The sequence below is a fragment of the Oreochromis aureus genome, linkage group 3 (genome assembly GCF_013358895.1).
Source record: "Oreochromis aureus strain Israel breed Guangdong linkage group 3, ZZ_aureus, whole genome shotgun sequence".
NCBI classification, from domain to species: domain Eukaryota; kingdom Metazoa; phylum Chordata; class Actinopteri; order Cichliformes; family Cichlidae; genus Oreochromis; species Oreochromis aureus.
Genome location: NC_052944.1, coordinates 18678458 through 18697546, shown reverse-complemented (window position 1 = coordinate 18697546; position 19089 = coordinate 18678458). Strand labels below are relative to the sequence as shown.

Below are 19089 nucleotides of genomic sequence, written 5' to 3'. Positions count from 1 at the left end.
AGACAGAGTGGTCTGTCTTAATTTCTTTGAACTACAGAGGCCAAAAGACTCAATAAATGATACTTAATAACAGATTTGTTGCCATGCTAGTGGAAAAGCATCGTGGATGGCACCGTATTGACTGGTGGATAAATCAAAATTGTCTATCAGGATCAAATAATGGTATAACCATTCAACCCACTGATGTGACATTCAGTGCCGGAGAACGATCCCTACTGGTTGTTATAGTCTCTACTGATAGCTGGTTTACAGTTATTGAATGAATTCTGACAAAGCTTTGTAGGGGTGTGGAGCGGGGTCATGTTAACAATCGGTCAACTTCGTGATTTATTGGTCAAAAAGTGCCAGAAAGCCTTATAATTTAGAAACTACGATTCTTACAAGTGTCCTGTGCGTTGTCGACATATATTAAATCTTCATACGATACTTTTTATAAGTCACATTTGACCTCTGACCTCTCCTTCAAGGTCAACAGAACAAATCTGAAGGTCTAAGTGATAATAATGCCATATAAAGATGCTTAAAATGACAAAAGGTTTTCAGAGTTGCAAGAATATGTTGGCATGGCAACCTTTTTGTCTACAGTTGACTAATTGTATAGGGACTTTATTATGACATCACAGTAACAGGTTATAACCATTTACATACATAAAAATTTGAATACATCCACTTTGTTCCTAAGTAAATATTTAACTTTTTAATTAAATCTATTATGAAATAAATTTTACTGAACAGTGAAGTGAATGCTACTATATGAGAAGTGCATAATGCATCATGGGATTGCAGCCCTAACTATGAGCTTTAATAAAAGGAACATTTTAAGGCCAATCCCAGAAATGTTAGAGGTGTATCTGCCTCCTCCCACATTTGGGAACTCCAGTAAGCCTTCACTCTGAGAGTGAAGCGCTCTATGGTACTACGAAGCCTTTAAAATACAGTAACACCTGAACATTTAGGTTTTTGTAAGGGTGTTAGATGAGAGAAACAAAGAGAAGCCAGTTTGGGAGAAACATCTAGTACATAGCACGTCACCTCTTTGCTGAATTTCTGAGCGTTTCCTGGAAAAGGTCAGGCGCCTCTGCTGAGCACGGCTGTTTTTACACTGAGCTTGTTAAATGTGCGTCTGTATCCTGCACAGGTCACACCATCCCAAAAAACAAGGACACACTCAGAGGTCATCTACCGCAGCCCAAGGTGGGCATTTTTGCTTGGCCAACTATTACCCCACCTTTTCATCCTCCGCCCCCTCCGCCCACTCTGAGCACTGCCACCAGCTGAGCTGCTAAATCCGTCCCTTCTCAGTTAAGTATTGCTGCTTTATCCTATGCCAAGCAAGTCTGGATCTCTCTCTATATAAACTCCAGCAAAATGCTCGAGTTGAATGAAAGCCCGCAACCCAGTCAATTTAACATATGCAGGAAGAAAGCTACGCTTATGAAGGGGGAGGGCTGAGGAGATTTGAGGTTTATTTTGACTGCGCCAGCTCATTTTGTTTGGGATGCTCAAACTTTCAGATGATTTTCCTGGGGATTTGTTGTGGTTTATAAGGGGAGGGGAAGAAAAATCAAAAAGCACTGCATCATCTGTGAGTTGGGGGAAAAATAAATGTGTTTGGACTGCAGATGGCCCACATAGGTATTCTGATTTATAGTGTGTTGCGGTGCATTACAGCGCAAAGTGATATATCAAATGGAGTTGGGTGTGCTCAGGTAAATTGCTAGTACTCGCACTGCGCACAGCAAAGTGAGGCTGGAAAATCTGGGTTCTTTTATTTAGCTTCCTTCCCTCTAAATCACGTTGATAGAAATGGATTTCACAGTGGTCGGGGAAAGGCTGGACAGATATTATGTGCGTCGGCAGTAAGATGAATTACTGGACAAAACCGTATTAACGGCTGTTTGTGGCAATCAATTCAGATCAATAAATTTTGAAATTACCTTCACGCTGTTTACAGCCCGTCCGGGGGAGTTATAATAACCAGATGGCGCTGTGTTCACTGTAACATGGCTTATAAGTTACACCTGCTGAAAGACTCACGGTGCAGTGACTGTGAGGAGCTTGAACCTCAAGAACAACTAGCATGGCATAAAAACACAAAAAAACAACCAGTGATATGTTTTTATGCAATATGCACTGCACTACTGCCTTCAACCGCGCATTATTGTGTGCTCCTGTCAAAAATGCACTATATACAGTACTAAAATAAACATCAACGCACTCACATCAACAATAAAGGGGGCTGTTGCAAGCATACTTGACATTTGTCAATAAACACATATGCACTACAAGAAAATTAGACTGCAGACTGACAGGTAGATTATTTTTACACGCTCCTAATAATTATTCATTATTTATTTTCACTTTAGCTGCGCGCCATTTTTCTCACATGCCTTGTCAAAATCTATACATCAGTCTCTCTCTCATGTTACAGAAGTGTGAAAATATTCGCTCTCGGTCTTCTGAAACGCTGAATGCACATCGCTTCTCACAGTTCTTGCCGTCAGGGAAGGATTAAAGGTAACACTGTGATGTACTGCTCGTGGCATTTTTGGCATTTCAATCTGTAATCACTGATTAAACTTTAATTAATGACTTATGTGAATTGTCTATATTGACTACTTTTGCATTACTGCTCTTATCAACTAGTAAAAAAATATATAAAGATGTGAAATCCTTGGATATAATGCTGCCTTAATTCTTCGGACAGACTTACTCAATACTCAGGTACTGGCTGTGGTACTGAAACAATGCTATTAGGCACTAAGGGACCCAAAGTGTGCCAAAAACTATCCGGTCTTTAAGTGATGACGTGATGAATCCTGCTTCCGGGCCCAAACTACTCCGCGTTTAATAAGACTTTTGTGTTTTTTACATGTTTTAATGCTTTGTATCTTGTTCTGTTTAATCTCAACAAGCCCCTAAAAACAGTCAGTGATCATCGTTGGCCTCTCTCGGTTTTTATTACCGCTAATCAATTCAAAGCTCAGTTTTTAGAACCTTACCATGTAACTACAGCCCAGCCCATGCAGCAGTATATTATTGACTAACCTTGTACTACGGATGTATTTTCTCAGTTGTTCTTTTGACTGAAGTTTGGTCCGTTTACAGCATCCTGCTATGTGATTGCATTTGTCCCCAACCTTTGGAAACCCTCACGTTAACTTTTATTGAGTGGAAAAAGTTAGGTTCATCCTCCAGCTTCACTGTTTATATTATGCTAACATAGCTGTGTCGCTAGCGATCACGTAGCACATTGTTATATACGAGCTAGCCAAACTTCAGTAACTCTACAAATGTCACTGCTGTCTACTTTCCTGTCTTCATGTATGTCAGAAATGATAGAAGAGCTCCACGTCTTAATTTGTTTTGGAAATCTCTCAGTCAGAACATGGTATATTATATTTAGATGGAAACTAGCGAGCTAACTTCCTGCTAACTAATAACTCCATTAGAATTTCATAAATTTGGTTTTCATGGATGCCTGGGTGGTAAACTTAATTGTTACACCTGGTAGAGCAGCTACTCTGATCATTTTATTACAGATGAAAGGATTTAGACAGTTTTTAACTCAGTGATGCCGCAGTTATCGTGTGACTTAGCGACCTGCAGCGGAGTTTGGGCCCAGGCACGGCTAATGACGTCAGACTTAAAGACCGGATTGATATAAATCAAGATGGATCCATGCTTTCATGTTCTTAACACCAAGTTCCTACCATCTGAATTTTGCAAGAGAATTCAAGAATAATCTAATATAAATAGTCAAATAGTCTATTGTTTAACCTGTGTAAACTGTAGCCTCAGTTTTGTGCTCCTAGCTGACAGAAGTGGCACCCTGTGTGGTCTTCTGCTGTAGTAGCCCTGCTTCAAGGTTCAGAGATGCTCTTCTGCTTAGCTTGGTTGTAATAAGTGGTTATCTGTATAACTGTTGCCTTGCCTTCACCTTAAAGCAGTCTAGCCATTCTCCCCTGAACTTTGGCATCAACAAGGCATTTACACCCGGAGAACTTCCACTCGAGCCTATTGCAGCTGTCACGAGGCGAACACAAAATGTATAATATCTATTATATTAATATCATCCTCAAGGCCCATTTTACAACATAATGACCGGGGTAATTTAATAGTAATCAACTTCCTGTAATGGATAATAATTAAAAATTCATAATTTGCTAATTTTTACTTTAAATCGTCACCTTCTGCAGTAATTTTCAAATGAAATATGACAGAAGAGCCATTAAAACCCACCTTAAATGCACAAATCGACCAGCTTGTAATTTTAGCTTTTTGATGAATGTCCAGTACTCGACTTAAACATGCACTGAGGGTTTAATTTAAGCTGCAGGAGCACGCACACCACGTTCGTGTTTCTCTGCATCTTGAGCAGTTTTAACAGTTTTCAGCTGCCACTAACCAAATAAGCCCCGAGTGAATTTAACACACACAAAAAAAACACCCCCTTGGAGCGTCGCGGTCAACCTGTCTGTGTGGGGGGGGAAAAAACTGCACACTTAATTAGCTGTAAAGAAGCGCGGCATTAAGTCCAGCATAAGCCTAAAGCTTTTTCACACAAATAGACCGCCTGTAGCCTTTTTTGTTGCTTAATGACAAACCTTAGTAACACTGCGGTGCAAATAAGAGCGGAGAGACACAAAAACATGACTCACTCAACCGGCCCGAATGCAGGGGGTTCTCATTATAACGGAGTTATCTCAGGCTCCCAATTGGAGTGAAGACTTGATTAGAGAGAGAGAGAGAAAAGCTAATGACATAGAGAGGGCGGAATGTCGCTCAATGCACATTAAACATTTAGACATCTGTTGAGAGAATGTGTTACTATAATGTCCATGTCCTGCTTACAGCCACCAGCAACCACAAAGTATATTAAGGACACAGAGTGACAAGCTGACTGATTTGGCAGACAATTATGGACTCTGTTAAACAGCCATGTCAATTAAAGCTTCTTCTTGGATTTACTTGTCTTCGCTCGCATTCCAATCTGTTTAAGTACGATTCACAATTTCTCCCCGTCCATGATTGAGTGTCACCCACAGCGAGGCTAAAGAAGAATTACATCGCAGAGAACCGGCCGCTTCATTACCTTAACAGCTCTCGCGCTGGATGTGTTTCACCCTCGTCAGTTTAAAGTTTACTTTGAGCTGGGCTCAGTTTTGGAAACTTTCTCGGTTTCAGACAGATCAAACATGCGCTCTGCGCTTTCTGGTCAATTCTACTAACATAAGGGGGCTTCAAAGCTTTTAGTGGAGCCTCGGTTTTTACCTCTGATCTCATACCTTTTTTTTCTTTTTTTCTTTTTTTTTTTTTAACCTGTCCCGTTTGGTTCTTTTGCCATCAGAATTATTGTCTAAAGGCGAAGAAAGATGCCCAACGGACTCTGATCTCATACCTTGTTTGTACTTTAACAGCAGTTCCCAGATACCCCTGCGGGCATAGGGGTCCACTCCTGCTGTAGGTTCATCTAAGATGACGATTTTCGAGCCACCGACAAACGCGATGGCCACGGACAGCTTTCTCTGCATGCCACCTGTAAGACAGCACAGCTTAAAAACACATCACGGCCCAAAGGAATGCACAAGCTAGTGTAAGAGCCGCTCAGCTTGTAACACGTTGCAAATCCTGCCCGAACATCTGTCACAATAAAGTTTCACATGCAAAATGGGCACAATATTGAAGAATGATTACGGAATATACCAAAATCTATCTTTCCATCTTTTAAAGTAATGCCACAAAATGATTGATGGCAGAGAAGTAGATACACCGTCCTAGCATTATTGCAGTCTGTAATCGCTTAGCTCTTCAAAATGCATCCACTGTAGTGCTAATGTAGTGGAAATGTCAGCATAGATCAACCTTGAAAGTCATATTTCAGTGATTTTGCTCACAAGCAATCCATGACTGGGGACAATTTATCAAGTAGGACTTGCTCATGACCCCCAGACAATGAATTACAACCTGTGACACACAGGTACAGTGAATGTGTGGTAGAGGAGCAATATATCCTGAATAGACAGGATAAGCTACGTGTAATATTCCTTCCCAGGGGAAATGAATGCACGGAGGACACGTCAACGGCTAAATTGACATGTGCGCACAATAGGATACAGCAACATACATTAACATACAGACTCACCCGACAGGTTCTTGGCAAGTTCTTTCCGTTTGTGTGGCAAACCGACGTCCTTAATCATCTGATCCATCTCAGTTTTAACCTCTTGGCGACTGCGTCCTTTGAGCCGGGCGTAGAAGTAAATGTGCTCTTCCACTGTCAGCCTGGAAAGGTGGACATGACATCACAACGTCTGCTAAACTGACACATGACGATGCGTTTTTAGCCACGCTTAAGTATTAATGTTTTTTTGGAGACATTTTCCTAATTAAACTTCCGTAAACTAAAACAAAGTCTTACGTAATAAAGTCTTACATGCATCAGTATTTCGTGGCTGCTTCACAGGTTAGGCTGTGATACGTCGTAATGCCTTCCTCTGTGTTTGCATGAATATTTTAACCCTACTTAATATAGATGCTTTCACTGTCTGGAATTAATATTAATGAAAGTAATTTGCAGGTGCTCAGCCATAATTATGATGTAAGACTTGCGTCTAGTTTCACGTAATCAGTTTGTGGAGTGAGAGAGAAGAAAAGGATGAATCAAAAGTTAAACAGAAAAATAGAATAATGGTCAGGAATGATGTCATTAGGAGACTTCTGACTGGGCCAAGGAAGGGAAGGTCATTTAAAATTTTAAAAGGAAAAGGAAAGGAAAAGTACAGAGAGGTGTTGATGGGAAACAAGGCAAACTCTTGTTATTTGATCGATCTGCGGTGTAATAAATTTTTAATTTTCATACAGTTGAAACACGATTAAACCAACGGCCAGCACAGAACATGAATGCACAGCTCTCTGCTAAAGTCACTCACTCATTGAATAAGACATTATGCTGCGGACACATTCCCAAGTATGTCCGGATACTGTCCATGTCAGTGCGAATGTCGTAGCCATTGATGAGAGCCGTACCCGATGTAGGTGGAAACAGTCCCGTCAGAATAGACCTACAGAAAAAAAAAGAACAAAAGTGATCCATATTTGTTGCTGTTAACATTATCTTTGCTTAATAAACAGATTTATAGAGCTTCCAGTGCATGAAAATTAAAGCCCTCTGCGGGAAACACAGACTAAAGATACATTTAGCTAACATGAGGTTGCCCATTGGTCTGTAGCCTCAAAAATACCTAATGCTGGCAAACATGGTTACCAAGGTGTATCCATAGACTGCCCCATCAAACTTGAGCACATAATGACTGGAGAGGCTGTCAGTTTGAAGTATTTTACTATAATACTCAAAATATGTCTGTCAGGGGTGTGTCCAGAAGGGGGGCATTGGGTGGCACCAGCCCCCATGAAATATGATTGGCCCCCTGGTCTAGAGTTCTGTTAATCTTGACATCCCCAACGCCCTCTAATGAGAGCTTAGCAGCAATGCAGCTGATTGCATTTACTCAGGCATGTTTAATGAGATTCAACGTAGTTGTACTTTAAGTTTTTCTATGTTAGGCAGCTTTCTGCTTTTACCCCTCTATATTTTTCATTCAATTATAGAACTTCATAGCATTTACTAATTTTTGAAAGCTTTAGTTACTTATTACAATGCAGATTTATTGTATCATTATAGATGAAGCTACCAAGCAGTAATTATAGAATAAAATCACGAAGAGCTGCAACATTAAAGTGACACACCCATCAATGGATCAATAATTCTGATCCAATAACATCATGTATATGATTCTAAAATGCTTAATTCCACATGATGAATGCATTTACGTTAGTAATTTTAAATATAGTTAGCATATACGCTACATAAGTAGCATTATAACTTTTACTTCAGTAAAAAGTCTAAATACTTTTTGTCACTTTGTAAAACAGTTTTAAAGAATCGGCAATAGGACAGAGGGCTCCACACGAGGATGGAAATTGTGTTTTCTACACAAGTTTTCTAATCTAATTTTACTTCTTATGAATCTTCTGAATACCTGTGTGTTTCATTCTATTAATATGACAACAACATTTAATATTTACACAGGAAACCTGAATGTTATGAAATATATGATATATTATCATGCCATTGCATTGCCTGGCAACTACCCTATACTGGACAAAAATGCCATTCATACAGTAGAGCTGCAGGTGGGACTGGTAAACTAACATGTTCCAAAAGGCCTACACACCACAAACATGGTTGAGAGGTCCAGTTTCAGGTGATTTGGATTTGATTAGTTTGGCACCCATTCAATGTTGAGCCATGGTAATGCTAACTATAAGCAATATTATCATTTAGGCATCTGAGTCACCCCTTGTCCAGTTGTCACAAAGTGGAACAAACTACTCTATAAGTCATGCTGTAGACATGTTTACATCTGCTGTAACATTTGGGCCATTTTAACATTTGAGTTACCAGTACATTCCCATGCTACAGTACTGTTAGTTCATGGCGTTGCTGAACTGATTTACTTAATCACACTGGGAAAAACCAAAAAACTAAATAACTAGACGATAAATATGAAACTGATTGTGTAAATATATCCCCATGTGTGGGCCTCTGCAGTGCTCACATCCTGCTGTACCAATGTACAGTAAATGCCATTATAGTCATCTAATTGTAGATATAAATTAGATGTTACTCTCATTAAAACAATAGATTATAAAGCTTTCATGGTGTTATTGGTGGGTCAGTACTAAAAATTGGTCATCTTAGCTCAATGGTAGACAACATGATGACATCATTTCATATAGAGGCGCATGTGCCTAATTAGGCTGCTCTAGTCCTGATAGGGTAGGAGGAGTTCATGAGCAAACAGACGCGTGTTATAAATATATAGCATTCTGCTCAATAGGTCCTATTTATATATTTCTAATTTTATTTCCCTAAAGTATAACATAAGTGCAAATATCAAAAACTGTTGAAAAAATACTGCGTCAGACAATTTAAGACTAACAAAAATGCAGAAATATTAAATTAAAAAACAGCTGAACAGCTTGGAAATGTGTTTTATTAACTGTACTGTAATACTGCATCTCACTGATAGCTACTGTGCTCTGCAAAAGCCTCAACAAGCTCTTATGTGTGCGACAGAGTCCTTCCACTGTCCTTTCTCTTATTGTGATCTGTTATGTTTCGTTCCAGTCGCTCTGCACGGATGTCTTCCCTCTAGCCCCTTAGTCTTGCGTCACTTGCTCTCTCTGTCGCTCATATTTTCTGGCCGAGTGGCTTTCATTTATTTCCTGTCGTCCTAAACCCCTTCCAACCTTTTTTTTTGCTGTTTTTTAAACAGCAATTAGATCGCTCCCGCTATCACCACAACAGCTGAGTCTCTGTGACAAATGCCCTCACAGAGGAGGCCACTCTTTGAAAGCAGTGACCACTTAAATAATGCAGCTGGAGTACAGTCGGCATTGTGTACACTATAGATCAGCTGAAGCTTGTGAAGTGAAATGAACACTGAGCCAAGCAGTGAAACATGTCAGAGTTACATCATTCAGCTCACATTGTGGTTGTTTTTCCAGCTCCATTGTGGCCAAGAAATGATGTGATCTGGTTCTCGTAGAAATCCACGCTCAGTCCGTCCACGGCGAGCTTCTTTCCAGTCTTGTAGATTTTGACAAGATTGTGGATTGAGACGCCTGCTGTCATATTAGGTGGCGGTTTCTCCATATGCTCTTCAGACAGAAATACAAACCATTATAAACACACACACACACACACACACTTATGAAACACAAAAGCAAAAAAGCAGGCAAACTGGGACCTCTAATATGAATAAATGTGTTTAAAAGGCACATTAAATCAGCAGCATTAACTGATCATAAATGCTGAAATAAAACATTTAACTGATCATTAAGGTGATTTCATTTGCAAACACAAAATATAAACTCAATGTTATGTATCAAATAAACTTACAATCCATATAGTAAAACAGGAAGATGAAACCATAATGTTCAGAACACAACAACCAAACCAAAGTAGCCTCCACGCTAATTGGAAATTGTGTTTTGTTTGTTTTTTAGCAAATTGCTAACTTAAAGACTAACAAAGTGAAACTCTGTTGTTGCTATACATGACAAGTAAGCCACTAATGTTTGAGTCTCTAAACCAATTAACCAGCACATGAACAAACTTGTGAGAATGTCACAAACGCTGCACGTAAAAACTTGACATGTTGCATACATCACACCCTGAAGGTGAGCTATGAAGGTCAGGTTTACCGTTGTGTGCGTTGGAGTCTGTCAGCACACTGGGCTTATCATCCGTCACGGATGCCGTTCCACGCCAATAAGATGCAGTAAAAAGGAAGTACCACGGCTTAGGGATTCCATATTGACCTGGGATCAATTTCCGAGATCATTATTCACATTTTAATATTGGCCTGGCCTAAGGGAATATGGTACTTTACAATGTAGGTTTCCTCCTGACAGCCTGGCACAAATCCTGAGCTCTTTTAATTACAGTCTCTGAGGAAAGCATAAAGTCTATGCTCCTGGATATTTGAGCGCATGTTATATATCAGCATCATTCTATGTTTTACACAACAACAACCAAAAAAATGTTTTAAAAAAAGCATCAACAAAATCATTCAACAAAGAAAAAAAATATACCTGGAAAGACATTTTCAATGTACCAAGTGAGCACCCAGTATAAAAGAGCATCAATAAGCATCATGATGATGGATGTGATGAAGGTGTAGCGTCCCCCATCTTCTGGACTCTTGGCGATGTTGCGCCACTGAATACCGACGCCTTGCTCCTCAAATTTAGAAAAGTTCTCACAGCCGTATCCAAATGCCACACATGACAATAAACTCTGGGAATGAAGGATATGCAGTTGGAAGCATTAATAGTTTGCTTATTTTGTTTTCTCAAGAGATTACAAAAAGTTCAAACTAACTAAAAATAACTAAATCGTGTGTAGAGAAGAGCAAGCTAGCTGCTAGTTATTAGCATTGTGTAAAGACTTAAACGAGGGCAAATCAGCTAGCCTTGTAAGCTACATCTCATCGTCTTAACTCTCAGCCCAACACAAATACTGACATTACATACAAAATGCTTAGACACCACACATTCAGAAAATAGATTTAAAAAAAGAAGCTGTGATACATCTTCAGCATGATTCCATGATTTTTAAAGTGTCAGTACTCATTCTTAGGATAGAGTATCCTCACAGCACTCGAGCCCTGTCGCGGGGGAAAACCGGAGGAAGGGTTATATGTACAACTTATTAAACTTGAAAAAAAGGGACACTATTTAGACATGTGCTGTCTGGTTGAAATGCTAACCTTTATGAGCATATCTCAGGACAGGATGGACACTAAAACGAGTCTGTGACAAACAAAGATTTGTTGGATCTTTCCCACAGTAGGAAACTGCAAATGATGCTTTGCCCGGACGACATCATCTGCCATGGCCTCTCACTCTGCATTGCCATGTTGCCTGCCAGCTGTTTGATCACGCCTCATTTGCTCGCAGCATTTATACTCCGGCAGAAGTGTTTGCCGAGGCTTTAGAGGCGAATCATCATGGAGACGATAAACCTGATGTTACACTACCAGGCAGACAAGCTGAAAAGCTCTGCACTGATGCCAAACCGCTAGTCTGGCTGCGACCACTGCTGGGCAACTTTCTGTGATGTCCTCTAGTCACCATCCGTCCATCAGTCAGTAGATGAGCGCTGACAGGAGGGCTAGTGGGCACCTATCCTTGACCTCTCTATGAATGGCTGACGAAATGACAGGAGCCACTCCTTTGGCTTTGGGAAAAGGGCACGAGTTGGCGGACAAAAGAAGGCCGTTCTATTGAACACGTGTCAAACGACAGATTCAGCCATCATTCAGTCGGCTGCAGACACAAAAAAACATTGTTGCAAGGTAGAGTAATCAAGGCTCTCGCTCTTTCTAAGAAGTCTTTTTGTAAGCCACCCTCCACAAGTACAGCAGACACAGATGCACTTCCTTTAAAAACTGCACGAGCACAATTCATGAAAATGGCTGCGTACAAAGTCTGTCCACCTGCAAAGTGTTGGACAGTGAATGAATTGGAGATCAGCAGGATACTCTGATAGCTGGTTAAGGCGCACAGCACACAGCTGGGTGCTTTTGTTGCGTGGCATTTCTCTTTCTGCTCGTTCCCCGTCTGCCTCAATACTGCCGGCTACTTAACAAATGCAAAACTAAGCCTGTGCCCACCTTAACTGATAATAAAAATAACCTTCAGCTGCAGCCCCAGAGGAGGCCCAAGGAATACTTAACAATATGATGAAAATCTGAAGATTCACCGCACCATTGTAGACCTGGCTGTATAGGTGAATTTACCGATTCATACCACAGGAAAAGCTGACAGGTTTTAGGGGAGTTACCTTTTAAAAAAAAAAGAAAAAAAAAAGAAGATTTTCCCGGACAGGATGATTAATTGAAAAAATCTGCGGATTTCCAGAACATGAAAGAACTTTTGGGCTCTCTCTTGTTTCTACCTCATTAAAAAAAACAGAGGTAAGAGAGGGAGAGAGTACAGCAGACTGCACCCTGTACTATAGTGGCCCTCTTCTTGATGCACTGCCTCCGGCTCTCCTTTGGCACACAGCTCCAATCAAAAACTCTTCATATGAATTCAGGTGATCTTTTGAAATTCGATTACGATTAAAGACTTCATTATCAAGGACAACGCGGGGGAGAATTTGCATGCCCTTGCACGAGGTAGATTCATCCGACCTAGGAGAAAGAGAGAACCTGCACACACACATGATATACACACACATCTCTGATAAAGTGCGGGGATGAACTGGATAGCGGTTTGGTCAGAGGAACATTGCTCATGCTAATTAGAGGGCTAGAGGGCTATCCATCTAGTTGGAGCAGGGGAGAAAAATCTCAGCGCCAGGGGAGAACCAAGCAATGGCACTTTGTGTAGAGTTTAAATAAGGTTTGCTGTGCTTTATATGTAAAATACCTACCTAGCCTGCACGCATTCTGTAAAAAGAAACTGAAGGAAAAGTTTTCTTTCACAAAAAAAAGCAAAACTACTTCATTTTAAAGGATCTACTCAAAGACAGGCAATTTCGGGTCGACGTGCTGGAACTGCTTGTTTGCGCAAAAACAAGGTGAGCAAACAGTGTCTGAAGATAAAAGCAGGGGTGACTTCTATCAGCTCCCAACGTAAGATATTATTGATTGCCGCCATGTCAAAAAATTGATAACTACGACACACAAGACCGGCCACCCGCGGCTGGTACCGCATCGCTCGAAGTGACATGAAAGAAAAGGCGGGCCTGATTAAAATTCTGTGAAGACGCACTTGCACACGCTGCAATGAAGATTCAAGATATTGCGTGCCTTTGTCTGCAAAAGACAGCTCGAGGACAAATGATACCAGCGCTACCATAAAGGTCATGCAGAAAGGCTACACTGAAAGTTGAGCAATGGTACACAATTTATCTTTATCCCTTTCAGGATGGGAGAAAAATCAACAACTTCCTTAGTGTGTGTCTGCCTCGTCTCTTCTTTCAGGTAAACGTTTCATGTTTCTGTCACTTGAGCATGCCCGTTTTTTTTGTTTGTTTTCTAAAGAAATCTTCAGTATTGCGCGAAATATGTCAGCCTCAACAAACTGCAAACAATTCACTGTCACATTATGGACAATAAATGCAATTTTGTAGTAATTTTAATGTCACTGGACCCCTTAATTCATCTTGAAGGCTCGCACCTTATTATCGGGAGACGAAAAAAAACTTCCTTTCATAACAAGCCGCACCAGTGAAGTCAAAGTTATTTCTTTTTGGATTTAAAAGGCATAAGACAGAGATTTCTTTTAAAAACAAGCAACTCTGACTGACACGGTGTGATTATAGTGGAGAGAAAACACAACCTGGGAATATAACTCAGAGTACAGTCAGCCCTCATGTATGATAACAGCAGGGGGAGATATTAAAAACTGTGTCAGCTAAAGACGGTCTTACCACAGCAACCTTGGCCCCGAAACCCATCACGTCCCTCCAGGCGTAGCAGAGGACGTGCGGCAGGTAGAGGACAAAGTAGATGAGGCCACCGCACGCCGCTGCTAAGTTGGCCTTAGAGAAGAAGACGCTAATGAAGAAGCACTGAGAGATGGTGGCCACGCAGAACACCAGGAGGAAGACAAAGATCACAGAGGGGTCGCTGTATTGGAGGATTTTGCCGTACTGTGTGAAAAGAATTGAGTGAGAGTGGGGGAAAATAACAGAGGAAAGTAAACATGTAATTTGATATCAAATGACAAACAGTTTTCTGGAGAATCCAAGAGGTTATCATTGCAGAATCAAGCAAGCAGGAGGATTCAGAGTGAAAGCTGTTTGACGATCCTCTGGCATATTTTTTCAGCTGACTGTATATTGTATAACATAATCTAAAAAATCCCTAAACATGTCACTCTTTCACTCTGCCACTTTGAAGGAGGACCCTTGTCTAATTTTAGAGAGCTCCTCGCAAATTAACCAGACTCCCTCAGTACGCAGTGATGCTGATTTCTTCACCAAAATTTAATTCAAAGAGCCACTTGAACTCTTGGGATAATGGTGCTATTGTAACGAATGCAATTACGATTCAAATCTTTACAGAGGACGCTGTTTGAGGGAGTTGTACGATTGTTCATTATAGAGCTTCTACATTTAGAAGAAATGAACCCTCGAGTGCAACTTGTGTTAGCATCACAGTAAAATTATCGTCTTTTAGTGCTCAGGTTTCACTCCTGATTAACAACTCTGTGATTTTAAACACAAGCTTCAGGAGTTCATGATGAGCAAAAAAAAAAAACTCTCTAAAAGTAGTTGTGGGTCCTCCTCAGTGAATCATTGTTTAATCATTGTGGAATCACCTTGAGTATAAGGGTAAGGAGGAGAGAGCTGACAGCCAGCACCACCACACTGGAAACTGCCCAGCTCAGCCAATAGATGTCGCTTCTCAAGCCCATGATCCTCATTGTCTCCTTAAGCCTGGCTTCTTTCTCTGCGACGATACCCTTAATGATCATGGCGACAGAGTAGATCCAGGCTAAAGTCATGTATAAGGGGAGGGAGCTTCCCAGCGAACGGAGGAACCTGGAAGGTGGAGAGAAGCCAGCCCAGCCCAGATACTTAAATCTGGTGTTAAATCTGCACAGTAACTGGATAAAAACACTCATTTGGTGATAATATTGCATTTTTTTTTTCATTTTCTTAAATCTGCATACTTTGTGACTTCTGCGTAATAGCATTAATTCTTTGAATAATCAATTTTCCTTTCATATTATACACTAATCAGGCAAATATTTTTATGTTTTGCTCATTGTGTGCAAGCAAAATGTCCTTAAAGTGTATAAAAAATAATTTCTAAATAAGAAAAAGTCGATCTAGTCACCGCGCAAGTCAAATTCTAAGAAGTGGCTGATATAGAAAGGTCAGCGCTGGAAAGTGATAGGTTGTGAGATGTGTGGAAGGGCGGGGTCACGCGAGGGTCGGTGGCAAAAATGTCACGCAAGCATTCACCCATTTATTCTTTGAAGCTTGGATTGAATGTACTGCTCCTCATACTGCGTGTAATAAAGATCCCTTGAAGATTTCCATTACAAGCTCTTGTCATTTCCCTTTTCCAGTGAAGAGGTCACACGTGGCCTTCTGCCAGACATGACTCAACTAGATGAAGAAGGGAAACTAGATGGCTTTTTTGGCTTGTTGGGTGGAATTTTTTTCTTAGTTAAATTAGCATCGCTTATCCAGCTGGGGGGCAGTGGAAACGACGACACTGACAATACTACAAACTGTATGCTATAAATTATCTAGGTCTATGAGAAAATCCTATACAGCTCATTTATGACCTAAAAACTCTCAATGTTTTTGAAATAAGTTTAAAGTCTTATATAAAGTCTTATAAATGATGGTGATAATTAGGGTAAAACAAAGGACAAAGCAGGGTATGCTTTGCGATTGGATGTTTTGGCTACACGGGACTGCTTGTGTGTCAAAAAAACCAAGATGGCGATAGTCAAAATGTTTAAAAAGAGGCTTCAGAACTACAGTCAATAAACCAGTGGGTGACTGTGGGGTGGCTACGTTCTTTTATTATATGCAGTCTGTGGACAATCTCAACTTTTAAGTCTATACAGCCAACTTTTTAGTCGACACTGGGTTATTGAAAATTGAACAATGAATGTAAAACCAACATTCAAAAACTAAATCGGTGTTGGTGCTAGAATTTAAGAATACAGGGTTTTATCCTTCTTTTTGCTGAATGCAGCTGCCTGCAGTTATAAATGATTGCATGAAAGCAGCGAGACTGCAAAGCAAGCTGCAAGGCATAAAACCGAAACAATGACCTGAAAGGAGCTAAAACTACAGCTAAAGGCAGTCCTTTTCATGCAAGTACTTATTTTTGTAGATGAAATACATTTGTTACATTTTATACTCTTTTATACAAAGTGAAAAATTGAACATTGCAAGATGTAAGTAAAAATGTTGCATTTACAATCGCGATGTTAAATTTTCATTGAGAAAATTCTGAAGATATATTTAATGTAGCAGTAATGTATAAGTTCGTGTGTTTTTACTGCTAGTTTATCATTTAAAAGCTTTATATGTTTTTAGTTTTATCAACACAGGTTTTGTATTTCGATTGCTAATCAACAAGGGAACTATATAACGGAGAATGAAATAAAAGTACTTTTAAAACATTTAAGAGTCATGTTTCACCACTCGCACTTTAACGAGTAGTTTTACTTATTATTTATTTTGTTGTGTGTGCCTGAGTTATTAATCAGATATCAGTGGCCTTTCCGACTGTGAAGGTGGTCTCTGATGTTGTCGTTTGCTCTCTTTTTTTCAGCTCTTCTGCACAACAAATTAATCCAGTTTTAATGACCGAGCGCAAACACGCCAAAACATTTTGGAAGGTGATTTCGCATTATCGGAACAAGAACAATACACTGCTCGGGAGAGTAAATGTGTACTGATTCGCGCTGATCGGTGTTAGTTTTAGTAGCCCAAAATCTCATCAAATAAACAACTTGATTCAGCTGATTTCAGATAAGAGCCCAAGTGTGTAAATACATCCATCTGGATGCCAAACGGTAAACGCATTACTTCCTCCGTAATGAAAGAGGAAACAAGTGTAAAATGACAGAGGACTCAGGTGCAGATGACAAAACCGGTTGTTGTCACACCTAATCCAGATACAGCCTTATGATAATTACCATTTGATTTGCTATTATTATTAATGTGCTGAAAATGGCTGTGAAATTATCATTTAGAATGGGCCTGTGATCTGAATACACATCCGGCGTGCAGTTGCTCCTCCAAGGCACTCGACTAACTCAATTTATTGTTATTAATGTTTACAAATTGTTGATGGCTTGCAAACACATTAGGCTGATGGGAAATTACATTTCACCCAGCTGTTCAAATATCACTTTTTATTTACCAGCCACATTTTCCAATTAAACTGCAAAAATTGATTAGGCCAATCTTAAATAACCATCCTTTTTTATTTCATTAACTACGCCTACGAAACAAGGGGCTGTTGAAGAACATGCTCCATCTAAAGGAGACCAACAACGGCGCCGGTGCCATTGTGCGCCATCAAAGGTGCGAACGGCCTCCTTTTTTTATGATAACACTGATTTCTTCTTATTTCCTAATTGATTTTTCAAGCTGTGGATGGCTCACGCTGATAAGCAACCAGCGAGTCTGCACGAGATCAATAGACGTGAAGTCAAACAACTATTTTTATTTCTCATATTTAGATATTCGCTAACAAAGAAAGACATAATCGTGCGTGCCTATTGCTTCTTTACCCTCTCTTTGGGAATAATAGCAGCTTCTTTTTGTTTATGAATGGTGATGTTACGCCTACTCGATGATTAAACTTACAATTCATTATACATCAGGAGCTCTGCAGTCATTTTATTGACCCAGTGTACATTACGAATGTATTGGATGGCTGGCAGAATATCAGATACAGCAAATGTAAATACTGTTAAATAATTAAACTATATAAAGCAGCGCTGTTCTTTCAAATTCTATCTGCGGGATGCAGTTTTGTTTAGTAAGCACAGGAGGCCAGCTTTTAGTATTACTTATTCTAAATTGGCTTAGCTGTGCAGATACAGGATTGCAAAGAATACTTTAGTCCACACTGGTCCATCAGGTATTTGTCAGGTACATACCCTCACCCTCCCCTATAGTTAAGATTAAATGTCATGTAAAATTAGCGTGCAACATCCAAGTGGCAAAAAAAAAGAGTAAATATCCATTTTCTAGGCGAATGATTAAAATTCACTTCTCAGATTAAAAGCAGGCTACGATTACATCTTGAATTTACAGGGAAATACAGCTAAATACATCTGGCATGATTCTGTTGCGTGCTGATTTCATTAGCAGGAGAGGCCTAATCATCCAAGAATCATCCGTCGTGATTTGATTCCGTGCACGGCAATTCGTTCTGATTAACGACGGCGGGCTTAGCGAAACACAAAGCATAAACAATGTTGTGACGTGAACAACTTGTGATTTACTGGAAGTTTGATTTTTCTTGGTCTGACGTAGCAGCACAGTGAAATGATAGTGTTTTAATGTATCACACATCCTTACATCGTACGCTTTGTGTTTGGCTGCTTTTCACCGAGCGGCTCCTTTCTACTGACCTTAACCATGATACTTATGAGCGCACAGGGAATGGCGAGCAGAACGATGTTCTCTGTGAACATTGAAAACCAAAGAGCGCTGTTTTGCACGCCAACAGCGCGCAGGACTTCCTTGAGCCGGAGTTCCTTCTCCAGCACCAAACCCTTGATGATCATGCACACGGTGTACATGAAGGCCAGTATCAGGAACATGGGGAGAATGCTTCCAATACTCTGAACGAAGCTGGGTACAGGAGAGAACGAGCAAAGAACATCAGAACTACTACTACGCTACAAGAGGACTGCAGATTGGACATTCTTAACAATTACTCATTCTCCATGCACGAAATGATGTCCAGATGCTTTTTTACACGATAGACATTTTGTTTTTATTTATTCTCGACCTAC

The 19089-nt window shown here is 40.1% G+C and overlaps 1 protein-coding gene across 1 annotated transcript in view; it reads right to left on the bottom strand.

Moving 5' to 3' along the window:
* The window catches only part of LOC116333175 (phospholipid-transporting ATPase ABCA1-like), a 172603-nt gene that overhangs the window by 100589 nt on the left and 52925 nt on the right, over nt 1-19089 (bottom strand). Inside the window, exons 15-22 of the mRNA XM_039609524.1 lie at nt 18703-18925; nt 14012-14233; nt 10663-10867; nt 10273-10389; nt 9555-9726; nt 6933-7064; nt 6146-6285; nt 5402-5539 (exon numbers count right to left, since the gene is read on the bottom strand). Of these exons, the coding sequence (XP_039465458.1) occupies nt 5402-5539; nt 6146-6285; nt 6933-7064; nt 9555-9726; nt 10273-10389; nt 10663-10867; nt 14012-14233; nt 18703-18925 (1349 nt within the window). The remainder of the gene's footprint in view (nt 1-5401; nt 5540-6145; nt 6286-6932; nt 7065-9554; nt 9727-10272; nt 10390-10662; nt 10868-14011; nt 14234-18702; nt 18926-19089) is intronic.